The sequence below is a fragment of the Macadamia integrifolia genome, chromosome 3 (genome assembly GCF_013358625.1).
Source record: "Macadamia integrifolia cultivar HAES 741 chromosome 3, SCU_Mint_v3, whole genome shotgun sequence".
NCBI classification, from domain to species: Eukaryota; Viridiplantae; Streptophyta; class Magnoliopsida; order Proteales; family Proteaceae; genus Macadamia; species Macadamia integrifolia.
Window position 1 is genome coordinate 29352253 of NC_056559.1, and position 15616 is coordinate 29367868.

Consider the following 15616-nt stretch of genomic DNA (forward strand, 5'->3'; position numbering starts at 1 on the left):
CCCCGTGTGAGTAGCCCAAGGTGTACCTATTGAGATGTCCGAGTTTATGACTCATACAAAGTTTATTGTTTACGAAGGGGTTGGTCTATTTTGCTGATCCATAGAGGATAAAGAACCTCAAAAAATATCTTAATAGGGTTCCAATCCTCTTGGCACCTCGCTTGTATATTGGTAATTTTTGTTTTGGTAAGAGAAATGAAGAAAGACTGGAGACAGAAGAAGACGAAGGGTAAACACACCATATCATTTCTTTTTTTGGTGGAACACACCATATCATTTCGATATCATACTAAATAGCGGTATCATATAGAATATTAGTACCAAATATCGAACTAAATAGTGTCGATATGGTATCTTTGGTGTACCGAATCGATACCTCAACTACCGATACCGAACCGAATTAAAACCCTTAGAATCTTGGGTTTTAGGGCCTAAGGGTTTCTCAGAATCCAATCGCATCTCTCCTTCGAGTCCTTACTCGGCTCTTCGTTTCTTGCGGAACACCCTTCGTCTTCTTCTGTCTCCGGTCTTTCTTCATTTCTCTTGCAGAGCGTAGCCTGTATGTCTGAAACGTCTGAAGCTTGAAAATTAAAAATTTCGAGGTGCCAGTCCCGTGGTTTGGTGTGCAGAGGAGTCTGGACTCTCACTCTCTGCTTCAACCTTGAAATTTGCAGAAGTTAAAGAGTTCCAAGCTCAAACTTGAACTTCTTCCTCAAGGAATCGAAGATCCTCAGGTATGTATTTCGTAGCTTCCATTTTCCTGAAAATAATAATTTTGTTGTTCACTTTATCATGTAGGAGGTGGCAGAACCCAAGCTGACTTTTTACCTCCCGTTCAGTTTTCAATTTCTGCCCTCTTTTCTCCCCCCTTCGATCTCTTTCTCTCTGTGAATAGCATCAAGCTTACAGTGCCTTCAAGTACTATATAATCAGAATCTCAAACCGCAATATTATCTTACAAGTCTAACAATAATGAAGTTCGGACGCACATCGACCCGGGTTGTCGTAATGTTGTTCTTCATGGAGTATGCAGAAATTTTAGTGGGCTTCTTTGTTAGTCTGTCTGTTAACATGGTATAATGAAAATATAGTAAAGTTTGTCCTTGAATTTTTTATATTCTGAAAGCAGATCCACTAGGTCCAAGGCACAAAACTGATATCTACCCTCTGTATGTAATCTACTATTACTTTGGCATCTGTCACCATCATAATCTCCTTCAGACAAAGTTCCTTTAACGTGACCATGGCATCTCAAATCACTATGGTTCAATAAAACTGTTACTTGATTATCTATCCAGCTGCATGGTTGTGGGTTATGCTGGTGGTGTGTGTTGTAAGTGTTGAGAATTGAGATAACTCATGACACATTGGCATGGAAGCTACCCCATCATGGGGGGTGGGTGGTAACTTAAATGCTTTAAAGTACACAATACACAATTGATTTATTTATTTGCCTTATTATATTGTATAGAGACAATTGCTTGTCATTAAGGAAATTTGGTTCCAGGTTAGGCAAAGATGTTGAAGGTACGATGTATCGAATTCCATCTGTGGAAAAAGTGGGCAGATCCTGTATAGGGTTTCTCTATATATTTGTAGCGAGGTTTCTTTCTTTGTAAGCAATCTGAGAGAGGGGTGAGGATGAGCATTGTAACCATTTTCTCTATTGATAGTGAAGCAAGATCTCATCACACCGTTGACATAGGCAAATCTGTCTGAACCACGTAAATCTATGTGCATTATGTGATTGTTTGTTCATTTTTTCCATTCTTTTTTGCATCGTTTTAGGTTTGTGTTTCTACAAAAGATTGATAATGGACTATAGCTCCTGTACTAAGAACATGTGTCTTATCTTTCTTTGGGAGTGCTGAATCACACACAATTGAAGTGTGTATATACATATATTCATGAATAAAGACCCATCAAAGAAACCAGGCATGAGCTCTAGAGGTGAGGCCAGTCGGATGTGCTGTGCTACATAATATGTGAATAGCACATGATTTTAGTCTTCTTTAGCAGTTAAACAAAGAGGACATGTATCCCAAGGAGGTTGTATGTGCTAGAAGTCCATGGTTAGTAGGATGTGGTTGAGGTATTTGGATAGAGAATTTTCTGATTAGGCAGAAAAGGGAGATTCCACAAATTGGATCAGACTTGTTTTGTGGTTATATTTGTTATATTTGCAGTGGTGATGCGTGGAGGCTGTTCTAGAAAGAGGCTACAGCATTAATAAATTGATAACCATGTTTCATTTTTGGGCAAAACCAGTACTCTTCCATTTCCTAATGTAATATTTATTTGTAAGATTTGTTTTGATATGCCCTGATCAAAGAGCCTATTGGTAAGGAAATTTTTCATTGTCGTATTACCCACTGATATTGTAAGGTCACCGACTCTTGGACGGAAGGAGAGAGCTGAGACACTGGAATGGTGTAATTGGGTAATGACGGTATCCAAGTCATTTCAAATGTTGACCATTGCACCTGATACTGGGTTCAGAGTCTTCAGACAGGCTATCTGTTTAAGGGGTTCCTAGAGAGGTCCTGATATCCTTCCAGAAAGGGGAGGCTGATGAAGGGCAGAAGGCATTGAAAATATTCCCATCTAGGAAATGCACGTAATATTTTTTCCCAGATTGTATTGGGTTGGGTAAGCAAATTCGAAGAAAGCTTGATTGGTGAGCTTTTGTTTTGAAATTCAGATTTACTCAATCACAGCCTACATTTAATATATTTTCCCAGATTGAATCGGTTTGAGTTAGCAAATCCAACCAAGCTTGATTTTTTTTTTTGGGAATGCATTGACACTTTATTTTGACAATTTACCCATTACATGTAAGATGACCTTCCTTTCTCTCTCCAGAGTTTGACGTCTAGGTTGTTAAGTTTGGAAGCTAAATTCTTGGGCAGGGGGAAAGTGTCCCTTTTTGGGTGGCTAGAGCCGAGGTAATGCTTTTAATCAAGACTGTCATGCCGGCCTGTTCGGTGGCACTATATTCCAACCATTCATCCAGTTAAAATTTTTTCTGTCATAAATTAAAAGGGGAGGTTTTTGATCTTTGTAAGACCAGTCTACTCCTTAGATACTTGGATGGTGTGTCAAGTGGCTTTATATTGAGACTTCAGTATCCATCTCAACGCCTTAATCAGTGTTCCTGCTAAAGTAATATACTCCACATTAACTAAAATTTAGATGCGTTCTCTTTCTTGTTTGAACAATTTCTCATTTGGGTGATGGAAGTTTCGCTTTCTTGAACATAGTGTTGTGGTATCTCTTATTGTTTTGGGAAGAGTGAAGAATACAATTTTTGGTCATTGAGTGATAATGTGTGCACCTACTGAGAAAATCAGTTTGGATTCCACTCATGCCCAATTGATGGTACAATGTTGTGCTTGGAAGTTAGATCTTATGATGAGACATAATTTTTTTTTTAATAAGTAGATTGGTGATGTACCTTTTTAATGGATGTAACATACAGTATTTTGTGGTGACATCTAGTTTACCTCCTTGCAGCTTCCAGAAAGATGAACTTCAACAATGTTAAAGTTCCAAAGATGCCAGGGGGAGGTGCTTCTTCTGCTCTACTCAAGGTGGGAGTTATTGGTGGCCTTGGTCTGTATGCAGCACTTAATAGCCTCTACAATGTTGAGGGTGGACATCGTGCTATTGTCTTCAACCGTCTAGTTGGTGTTAAAGACAAGGTCTTTCTTTTCCTCTCTTTCTCCCCCTCTAAGTCCCCCCCCCCCCTTTTCATGTACAAATAAGAGAGGGATAAGTGATATTCTTATTTCTCGTTGTTAGTTGCTTGACTATTACTCATTTTCTTTATTGTTCTAAAAAATTTCTTCATTTTTCTTTTCTTTAATTCTAACAGTTCCCATCTCCTTTAGTTTCATTATTTCATAGTTGCAATACCTTATTTTTTAATTAATTTTTTATTTGTTTTGTTGTAGAATATGTTAAATTATTCTCCCTCTGTGACATTTGTAAGCTCGTTTTGTGGCCAATTCATCAAAGTTTAATGTTAGTTGCTTGGTGCGCTCACCTTTTTGGTCAGTCTAGTTTTTCAAATATGAAGGCTTTAAGTCTCACTTGCCTTTTAAAAGTTGGAGCAGTTAAACTTCACAGTAAAATGTGTTGTGTTTCTATATATTACTTCATTCCCTTTGATATGTCTGGAAAATAAAAGGTATATGTATCTATTATAGTTTCGCTTAAGGGTGTAAATTGGTTGTGTTCTGTTGGTTTCAGTTGGTCTACATTTTGTGTTGCTCTATGGCCTACCAACTGATTAACTTATCAATCCCAACAATCAGGACTGAAACTATAGTAAATGGTTGGTCGGTCTTGGTCTTATGCTGGTCCAAGTTGTTAGATCTTTATTCGGTTTTAGACCAATTGAGTTGACAGACTAAATGTGGGCTGTGGGCCTTATTATGCCTACCTATTATGCTTCTCCCCTTTTCCCAAGGGCCTATCCTTATTTGTAGATCCTTCCAACCTTTTTTTCCCCCTTTCTAGCTATCTGATATTGGATTAAAACTTAAATTTCAAAGAGATAAAGGCTTATACTCTAGAAGAAAAGAAGGGGATAACTGATACTTTACATTTAGTCTCACATTGGAAAACTAGCAAAAATGAAAAAGCGATGAGTGCTTATAAATAAGATGGAACCATTATGGTTGAGCAATACTCTCTAAAGTTAGAGATATGTCAGATTCGGTCAATTTTGGTTGGGTTGTACATTCAACCTTAACAGGGGTGCGACTGAGCTGGGCTGGGTATTTTAAAACCCATTCCTAGCCCAGGGTTATTAGGGCTCAGCCCAGGCCCAAGGTCAGGCTCGGATATCTCAGCCAGTTCTGGCCTTGTTGGGCTTGACCCCATTTTTTTCACTTTCATATTATTTTTCTAGACAAAAATATAACAAAATAATATACAGACCTTAACCCTCCAAAAAATTAGAATATACAGAATTATTGTGAAGAAAGGAATTATTGAGATCTACCATATTTCATGGGGGTGGCTTTGATGCCTAGCTTTCTGGCTATCGCCTTCTCAAAATTACGACTGTGGTACTGTGTGCTACTTGCACCTGGAACCCTTTTTTCTTGGCTTGCATTCCCATGCCAAGTTAGGACTTTTCATGGACAACCTTCTGGCTTCGTATGTAACATTCTAATGATCAACCACTTTACTAGCCAGAAAAATATAATGTATGATATGGATCTTCGATGCATATTTAAGTTGTTTCAACCACATCTTGCATTGTGGGTGGGGTCGTTCCTGTTTCATTGGTCATTCTGAGGAGCCTGAGCTTTTGGTCCAACTGCTTTTATTGTGACGTATATGCATTGTATAAGGATGACACCCACTTGCAATCCTTCGGAGTCTTTGGGCGAAATTATATGTTCTCCAATTATAGTTCTTGGTCTGATGAGGGTGGCCACTAGTAGAGAAGGATGAAGCAGCATTGCTTTTCCATCTTTTTGTTTTCTAATCAGGTTTTCCTCTTTTCTGAATGTGGTGCTCTTTTGTATAAAACTTATGAATGCATTTAATAGTTTCCTAAGTCTCTAGTTCGAATTAGCTCTTCTATGTCCTCCATTTTGAAGGAAAAAAATACAATTATAATAAAATTTCAATGAGGGAAAATTCATTATTTAATCTGCTTTCTATTAGTTTTTCAATTCTGGTATTTAAGGAGGAAGATTGAGCTTTTAAAAGCTGAGACAAAATTGTTAGAACTGTTACAATAATACTGAGTTCACTACACCCATGCTTTGTAACTGCAGAATCATACGGTAGATGGATAATCTGCTTTCTAATAGTTTGTCAATTCCCGACTTTTTTGTGGGATCGGTGTAGCCGACCCCATTAACTTGGGATAAGGCTTAGTTTGTTTTTGTATTACTATGTCAATTCCCGACTTGGATTTATTCTCTCTAGTTATGTAAAGTGACTTGGCAACTTGCAGGTTTATCCAGAAGGAACACATCTGATGGTCCCATGGTTTGATAGGCCAGTGATTTATGATGTCCGTGCACGTCCTCATCTTGTGGAGAGTACTTCGGGAAGCCGCGACCTCCAAATGGTACATTGTTTTAATTTGCTCTATTTTTATTTTCCTAGATTGCCAATTATTTTCTCTAGCAATCCCAGGACAAGGCTGAACTAGGCCCCATTTTATCTTTTTGACTTGTAGGCCTGGTTCTAGGCTGGGGAATTCAGCTTGCTGGTTTCAGATTTGGTTTAGTTTATGCAGTAAATTTGTGTGTGTGTGTGTGTGTGTGTGTGTGTTTGGAAACATGTGCATTGGATAAATCTTGAAAATTTTCATGCTAGAGCAGCAGCCATTCAAGAACACATGTAGTTTCATATGAAATATAAAGATCAGGGGTATGGATTGTGTTAATGAATATAACCTATTTCCCCAGTCAATAATATGGGGTCATTTATGGTCCATGTAACATGGCTTTTGTTGTTTGTTGGGCTTATTTTATCTCTATTGCAAAATTAGCTTTGTATCTATTGTATTTCCTTTTTTGTGCAGGTCAAGATTGGGCTTCGAGTTCTTACACGACCTGTGCCAGACCAGTTACCTGAAATCTATCGAACTCTTGGGGAGAACTATAATGAGAGAGTCCTGCCTTCAATAATTCATGAAACCTTGAAAGCTGTGGTAGCACAGTACAATGCCAGCCAGCTTATCACCCAGAGAGAGGTAGGTTATACAGCCTTGTCTTTGGAGTAAGTATATTATTATTATAATCCTGAATGCTATATTAAGTTTTTAAAAGTGCTAAGTGTTTACTAGCACAATCTGAACATCAATTTTATTTTGTGGGAGCCTGACTCTTAATAAGAGAAAATTTGGGATTTAGAATTTCTTTAGTCAACTTTTCTTATTTTCTTGTCCAAAACATGCTTCCTTGGATGATTGCAATAATTTAGCCTAGTATATGTTTTGTTTAAACTATTTAATAGATGCATACTTCTCTCTTCTTCGTTCTGTGTGTGTGTGTGTGTGTGTGTGTGTGTGTGTGTGTGCTGCAGGTGGGGGAAGGATTCAGCAAATTTGTTTCATTTTTGCTTTGCTGCACTGCTTTTGTTCTTTTTTTTTTCTTTGACCTTTGCCTATGGTGCTTTTAGAATCAAATTTCCCTGATAAAAGGAATTGAAATTCTTATTATTTCTTATTTGTTTCAATAAAGGGAAAACAAATGAATGTGTTAAAGCGTTATTTTATCTTTCTATAGGCTGTTAGTAGGGAAATACGAAAGATATTGACGGAAAGGGCAGCCAACTTCAACATTGCCTTGGATGATGTGTCCCTTACGAGCCTTACGTTTGGAAGGGAGTTTACTGCTGCAATTGAAGCTAAACAGGTTGCGGCACAAGAAGCTGAGCGGGCCAAATTTGTGGTAGAAAAAGCGGAGCAAGACAAGAGAAGTGCTGTTATCCGGGCACAGGTTACTGTCTATTTCTCTCTTATAGTGTTCTTGGTCTGTATAATCATTTGCATTCATGTCATTCTTTGTTTTCAATATCAGGGTGAAGCTAAGAGTGCCCAACTGATCGGTCAAGCTATTGCAGACAATCCAGCATTCATCACCTTAAGGAAAATTGAAGCTGCAAGAGAAATAGCAAATACAATTTCCAACTCAGCAAACCGGGTTTTCTTGAGTTCAGAGGACCTGTTGTTGAACCTTCAGGAGATGAATTTAGAGAGTGGGAAGAAATAAATGCTCACATCGTAAACAGCGGGATTCTGACATTTTGTTTCCTTTTTTGTCATCAAGAATTAGTTCTTTTGGTGGGACTGTTGTGTAACTGAGTTGAGACGATCTTCCTGGTATGATTTTTCACATCACCAGACTCCAGCATTGGTTTCTTTTTTGGGTTTGAACTATTTATCTTGAGTATTTAAGGGTTTGTCGGAGTGATTCCTCTAGAAGTGTATTTTGGAATTTTAAGCTTCTTTTTATCCTTGTCTTATTCTTAGAGAACCTAAAATTAGGGGTAAAGCCCATTCAAATGTGTTCATATGCAGACAGTTTAAAATGTAAAATCAGCTCAGTTTCTTAGAAACTGAGAGGAATAAATTAAGAACATATTTTGTAATATATTAAGAATATTTATGAAAGTAAAAGAGACAGGTGTTGGCCTTTGACACGTACATGTAGACAAAATGAACTTGTCTCTCAATACTTTCGGCCGTGGAACCATCCTTTTTAAATAAAAATGAGAAAAATAGAAGGAACTTTGTGAAGCACTAATCTTGATCTTCTATGAACAACCCAACCCACCTTTAGGTGTACAGTAGATACTGTTACACTACCTAAAGGGAAGGAACTTTGTTGACTGGCTCCTGAGCTTAATTATGCCCATATATAGCTGCTTTATTATTCAAGTATTTAATACGTGGATGTGGTTAATTTGCACCATAATTAGCAGTAAGTCTGTCTCTCTCCAGTAGAGAGAAAACTTACCGATAAAAAAGAATGGATAGGACATAAATGAGGAAAGGAAGAGCTAATTGCATTTGACTTGAGTTGTTTGCTTCCCATTTGCAGCTCACATGTGACCTAACCTTATCACTAGTGATCCCCACTCTATGAAGAATCAGGTTCAAAGATTTTTGAAACTTTGTAAGGGCAATTACTAACACTCTTCTACATTTATCCTATATTTATTAAAATTTTTCCACCTTCAAATTTTTTCCTATTACTCTCTTATTTTTAAACTTTCATCTCTACTACTTTTTCTTGTTCTTTTTAAAATTTCAGATTAGCCCTCCCTTGTACCTGGTAACCTTTCTATTCTTAAATTGATTGGTTCAAAAGTTACTTTTACTAAACCAAGAACAACCCACTGATTACTCTATTTTTAAATTAATCGGTTCAAAAATTGTCTTACCGAATCAAGAAAGAAAAGCATTGGTTAAAAACTCAACACTCTTCGCACTGATAATTAGTTTTTCAAAATAATGAATCAATGTGAGGGTTTTTTTTTTTTTTTTTTGTGTGAATTATGTTTTTATATATCATGGATTTAGTAATTGATATCGTGATCGATATTTGAGAATTTGTCAGTCGATACCAATTTGGATTATTATCCGTCTCAGTGGTACATTCAATAAGGTAGCAACACGTGGTTTTAGGGATTAAAAAAAGTTGAATACCTAAATTAGCTCTCTTCTTTAGTTGACGTTGGATCCAATGGCATGTCCACCCTCTGTGGAAGACCAATTATTTTGGGTTTTTTCTGGCTCTTTCTAATCTCCTCAACATTCCTCTTGATGTGATGCCCCATTTGTTGAGTAAAATTACACAATTCAGTTCAACATTACTTTACTCAAGATTTGCTCAATGAATTTGTTGATATGGAGCCATGGGTTTTAAAAAAAGTACAATTAAAAAAAAAATAGTACAATCGCTTTTCTTTCTTGGTTCAGTAAAAGTAAGTTTTGAACCAATTTTATTAAAAACTGAGTACTCAGTAAAAACAATTTTTGAACCAGTTAATTTAAGAATGGAGTAATATGCTACTAGGTGAAAAAGAATGAGAGGTAAAAGTCAAAATGTTGGGGGAGTAACAGAAAAAAACAAGTTATATTGTGGAGTTTTAGTAAATATAGACCAAGGGCAGAGAGTGAGTATTTACCGGAACTTTGAATTCAAAAACATATGGAATATGGGATATGGCTCGGGCTCCCACTATAAAGTCCTCTCCTGGCCTCTCTTTGAATTCACATTCAACTTGTAATCCTTGTGCTGTTGATCTCCTCTCTGTTCTTCCAAACACTTAAAGTTTAGCATGGGTTCGTTGGCCACTGTGAGCTTTGATGTTGATCAACAGCACAACATTGAGCACACGAGTCATGTGGAGAGGACCAGACGATGGGTGCTAGACCCACCTGAGCCACCGAGTCTGTGGTGTGAGCTCATGGGCAAGTACTCATCTTCATCTTTCAGAGCTAGACTACAACTTCGATCTGTGGTTGTGTTCTTAGAAGGCCTTTTCCCGATCCTCAGTTGGGGTCGTAGTTACAATTTTGAGAAGTTCAAAAATGATTTTATGGCAGGTTTAACTCTTTCCAGCCTTAGCATTCCACAGGTGAACACGAAGTTGATATAACTAAGAAACTATTCTTTCTTCAACCCCTTCTTACCATCTTATGTTGGCTTTGATCTCTTCCTTCACTGCTTGCCCTTTATAATTTGTTTTAAATATCTTGCAGAGTATTGGGTATGCAAGTTTAGCAAACCTTGATCCTCAATATGGGCTCTGTAAGTAGCTTGCTTTTATATATGTTGCATCAGTACTTTTCCTTCTCTTTTCAACTACAAATTAATGAAAGAAAAAATTGTATTGTTTTCTTTTCTTTTTTTTTTTTGGTTTTTTTTGGGGGTGTGTGGTGCTACTTCAAAGGGCACTCCAGGCAAAACCCACTAAATGGCCACATAGAGACCCACAAGCGGAGGGAGAAGGGACCCATAAGAGGTCAGCAAGGGGCTTATTGAGTCACACTTATTGTAATATTACAATACTAGAACTATTTTTTCAAGAAGTGGTGGGGGGTAAGAGGTCAAACTAGCAAACGGCTGGGTGGGTTCCAAATTCCTATTCCAAAGAATATTCTTTAAAGCCATAAATCCTTTATTGGGTTTACATTTGTCATTTGAAGGTCCTACGTGTATTATTTTTGGTGGGGAGAGCGTCATATCTTTTTAGAATGTTGGCCCTACAGAATATCATATCTTCTATTTTTCCAAAGAAAATTCCTCTCTTTTCTGTGGGAGAATTCTATTCTAGCTTCAAAGCATGCCTTTGTTGTTGCTTTCCCCAAATAGAATAATTATTTTTAATCTCTTTCGATGTTATATAATTATAAATATTCTGAAATAAGAATCTCATTATTTGTGTTCGAAACTGGAATTGAAGAGGTTTTAGGATTAGTTGAAATTCCTTATGGATAAGTATCCATTAATTAAATTATTTGGGTCTGTTTTGATTAGACACTAGTGTTGTACCGCCTCTGATCTATGGTTTAATGGGGAGTTCAAGTGAGATGGCCATTGGACCAGTGGCTGTGGTTTCGCTCCTATTGTCTTCCATGATTCAGAAACTAGTAGATCCTGAGGGTGATCCCATTACTTACAGAAACATTGTCTTCACCACCACTTTCTTTGCTGGTATCTTTCAAGCTATGTTTGGACTGTTCAGGTGGCCTTAATTAAATTTTTGGTCCATTTATTAATTCTTAATTAACTTCATAAGATAACATTTCAGTCCTCATAGCTTTCTGTAGGTTGGGTTTTCTTGTGGATTTCCTGTCACATGCAGCCATTGTTGGGTTCACTGGGGGTGCAGCAATCCTCATATGTATGCAACAGTTAAAGGGTCTTCTTGGCATCAGTCACTTTACTACCAAAACTGATGTCATCTCTGTCTTAAAAGCAGTTTGGATCAATCACGCGGTAAGATGAAGATCGACTCAAATTTGTACGTATTTTTTTTTTTTTAAAAGGGTTTTGTTTCGGTTCATTATACCTAGTGAAGTATAATGTTTCATTATGTCTGTGACGTGATTTTATGTGATAAGAGGACCAGGTAAACATTTCATTAATACAATTTCAGCTTAAATGAGTAGCAAAACTAACTAAAATAACAAAAAAGTGCCATTTTGTATTTTATATTTATTTTTCATTTGATGGCATTGATGGCAATTTTGTAATTTTACTGATACTTTGAATCAGAGTTTGACCTATTTTCTTTGCTTATGACTAAAAGTTTAGCATTAAGATGTATGTTGAATCCTCTGTAATATCGACTAACCCACATACTGCAAATAGTGAAGCATTACACTTCACTAAGCATAGTGATGCCTAGAAGCACAAAAATAAGTTTTTCCTTTTAGAATTGGGAAAGAGTCTTATGCACAATCGTTAATGGTGCACAACCATGCACAAAGCCATTGGATAAGGGATGAGGGTCTATGATTCACCCACCTCGTCCCATCCAATTGCCGTGTGCATGATTTTAAGCCATAATGATAGTTACCTTCATTTTATTTATTTATTTATTTATTAATTTTAATTGATTCATAGTTTCCTTTCAAGTTCTCAACAGTTTCTTGTGTCTTAGCAGCAGTGGAGCTCCCTTAATTTTGTTCTTGGGTGCTCATTCCTGATTTTCATCATAATCACCAGGTTCTTGGTAACAAAAACTAAACTTGGAATGCTTCATTTATCATTTGTGGTTATTTAGCCATGTTAGTTTACTGATGTTTGGAATCCCCCTAATTTGCAGGGTAGAAAGAATAGGAAGCTCTTCTGGTTACCTGCCATTGCTCCTCTGGTATCTGTTATTTTATCAACTCTAATGGTTTTCCGAACAAGAGCAGATAAGGATGGAATTCTAATAGTGAAACATATTAGAGGAGGCTTGAATCCAAGTTCAGCTAAGCAATTAATGTTTAAAGGACCACATATTGGTGAAGTGGCAAAATTTGGATTTATCTCTGCCATCATTGCTCTCCTGGTGCTGCTCTAATTTTATTTCTCTCTCTTAAATAAACTGAAAAGTGAGATTAAAATTCCTTAACCTTACCGTGACCTTTTTATCCAGGAAGCCACGGCTGTCAGCAGATCATTTGCAACCATTGAGGGTTACCATCTCGATGGGAATAAGGAAATGCTAGCAATAGGCATCATGAACATTGTGGGTTCTTTAAGTTCATGCTATGTGGCGACTGGTGAGTTCTTCAATATACTTAGAAATTACATCTTTATACATTGTTGATGCAGAAATTCGATCGTCGACTTCGGGAGAGAGCTACAAAAAAAAGGGTCGGAAGGATGCTCCTGCCAAGAGACTCTGATGCTTAAGTCAGTTTTCAAATAACAAATAAATTATTAAAGCAGTAGAGAGAGTGAGAGATTGACCTCTTTTCCCTTTTATGGGTAGATGCTATGAAACCCTAATCCACATATAGGGTGAAGTGCCTTATTTACCCTTATAGTTAGGTTCCTTAAGTTGTGAATAAGTCCTTGGTCTATGGTTGAATGCCAGGTGTCATATACTTATTGGTGAGGTTATTTTGTGGTATATCGTATACAATTCAGCTCTAATGCCATGTTCGTTATTATTTCACCTAAAAGCTTGACCAGTTAGGGAAGGACAACGTCAATGTATACATTATGAATAACAAGAATTTGCGTTTGGGTACATTATGCAGGTTCATTCTCGCGAACAGCGGTTAATTTCATGGCGGGTTCTCAAACAGTTGTCTCAAATATGATCATGGCTGTAATGGTGGTTATATCATTGGAATTGTTCACTAAGCTCCTTTATTTCACTCCAATTTCAATCCTTGCATCAATTATTCTATCTGCGCTTCCTGGACTAATCGATGTAAATGGAGCTTATCACATTTGGAAGGTTGATAAACTAGACTTCCTTGCTTGTATAGGAGCATTCTTTGGGGTGGTGTTTGCATCGGTGGAGATTGGTCTTTTAGCTGCGGTAATGTGTTTCTATACTTTCGTTTAATTATATATTCTCTGTGGAGTTTACATCTCAGGTTTAATGACGAGAGGAGAGACTAATTTCTGTGGTTGTGTATTGGGTTTACGATGTTTTGTATTCCGTCGCTTGCATTTGTGGGCTAATGAGAGAAGAGACTAACTTTTATAGGGTTGATGGGTATTTCGATAATGTGTCCCTATGTTTCACTATAAATTTGTAGCGAGTTAGAATTTGCTCCCTGTAATATGAGAGAGGCATGAGAACGAGTGACTATAACCCTATTCTTCATCGATGGTGGAGTAGATCTCATCTCACTGTGGATGTACATAATTTTGTCAAACCACGTAAATCGTTGTGTTGCTTCATATGATTATTTGTTTGCGATTTCCAATGTTTGGTGCATCACTTTAGGTATTGGCTTTTTAGATTGGATAATCACTAACATGATTGTTTGGATATTGCAGGTAATCATCTCATTTGGGAGGATACTATTTTACACAATTCGACCACGTACAGAAGTCCTTGGAAGGCTCCCAACTACTGATATTTTCTGTAGCATTAATCAATATCCTAGTGCTGTTAAGACTCCTGGCATCCTTATAGCTCGCATACAGTCATCCCTTCTTTGTTTCGCAAACTCCAATTATGTGAGAGAAAGGTATGTGTGTGTTGTCTTCATATATTTGAGGAACTATCTCCAGTTTTTTACCTAATATCTTAAGCATTTGATTTGGACCCTCGAACATGAATGAGAGAGAGAGAGGTCTTTAATAATTTTCTTATTTGGTATAGGATAGTAAAGTGGGTAATGGAGGAAGAAGGGAAGGAAACAAAAACAAATGAAGAAAAAGGAAGGATTCAAGTAGTAATCCTTGATTTGTGTAGTAAACATCTATACCCACTATACCTATTTCGATTTTAAACTTTCATGACCTGACCAAGTGATTTCAATTTTCCTGACTGAAGAAGGGTATGAATTCTGGTGACAGACTTGATGAACATTGACACTTCTGGAATCCATGCATTAGAAGAACTACATGAGAAGTTGGTTTCCCATGGTACAGAGGTAAATGTGTGTTGAAGATCATATAGTGGTTGAGACTTTGACATGTTCATTCACAATAATTAACCGATCTATTTCCATTTTGAAGTTAGCCATAGCCAACCCTTGGAGCCAAGTAATTCAAAAGTTAAAGTTGGTCAAGTTTGTGGAGAAGATTGAAGAAAGGGTCTTCCTTACAGTTGGTGAAGCTGTGCAAACATGCCTTCAAACTATGAAGGACCAAGTGATGACCTCTCTTTGAGGGAGCTTGTACCATAGTAAGTCATATATTTGATGCAACAAGTCAGAGATATCTATATTCGAATCTCCAATATCATGTGTATTTTCAAATGTGAAATGTATCAAGAGTGAACTAATTTGGAAATTGAAACATTTTTGGACTAATTTCAAGCATGATTTTCTTTTATTTGTGTGTCAATTATAGGCATGGTTAGTTACAATTAGACACCCTAAACGAATTAGTGCAAAGAGTTCTGCAAAAAAATTTTGGAGTTGTAAGACACATGAATTGGGTATAGAATGGTGACAGATAATGTTAGGGTGTCCAACTATGCCATTCTCTCTCTCTCTCTCTCCCTCCTCTTTGGAAATGATCTATGCCTCTCTTATCGCAGGCCCTCCAATGGCCTAAATTGTTGAATTGCTTGATCTAGAAAAACTAACGACACACCTACACTTTGCCCTAAAAAAATATAATAAATACTGCACCTTATCTTGATTCTTGTCTACCTAGGCAATTGGAAATGACTCCTGCAATTCAAGAGCCACCACCTAATCAAAGTATTGGAGTAATGGTTTGAGAAAGGTTTTTTTTTTAATGATAATTTTTTTGTATATGAAAAAAAAAAAGACCCAAATGACTAAAGAGCTATACGAACGGGAGAAATCAAGATCTTCATAAACTTTCAATTTCAATTCGTACCGGCTTTCATGGATTAAGATTTATCTAGATGAATCGAATTGGTGAAGACTGATCCCATTTCGATTCCACTTATTTGAACCATAAGTGGAATACCACCA

General features: G+C 37.0%; 2 protein-coding genes across 3 annotated transcripts; both read left to right on the top strand.

Annotated features, from left to right (window-relative positions):
- Positions 1-418: 418 nt before the first annotated feature.
- On the top strand, positions 419-7954 carry LOC122074633 (prohibitin-1, mitochondrial). The gene is made up of 6 exons (XM_042639548.1): positions 419-734; positions 3514-3701; positions 5978-6094; positions 6554-6724; positions 7260-7472; positions 7554-7954. The coding sequence occupies exons 2-6, from the start codon at positions 3525-3527 to the stop codon at positions 7743-7745; spliced, it is 870 nt and encodes a 289-aa protein (XP_042495482.1). The 5' UTR covers positions 419-734; positions 3514-3524; the 3' UTR covers positions 7746-7954.
- A 1827-nt stretch (positions 7955-9781) lies between these two features.
- On the top strand, positions 9782-14996 carry LOC122074591 (low affinity sulfate transporter 3-like). 2 transcript variants are annotated; one of them, XM_042639482.1, is made up of 12 exons: positions 9782-10119; positions 10244-10292; positions 11022-11229; positions 11315-11483; positions 12154-12222; positions 12316-12546; positions 12634-12760; positions 13244-13530; positions 13998-14191; positions 14326-14417; positions 14523-14599; positions 14685-14996. In XM_042639482.1, the coding sequence occupies exons 1-12, from the start codon at positions 9820-9822 to the stop codon at positions 14835-14837; spliced, it is 1956 nt and encodes a 651-aa protein (XP_042495416.1). In that variant the 5' UTR covers positions 9782-9819; the 3' UTR covers positions 14838-14996. The 2 variants fall into 2 exon arrangements, 1 of the variants encoding a protein (XP_042495416.1); XR_006139002.1 differs by lacking the exon at positions 14326-14417 and having other exon boundaries at positions 14685-14825.
- Positions 14997-15616: the final 620 nt, after the last annotated feature.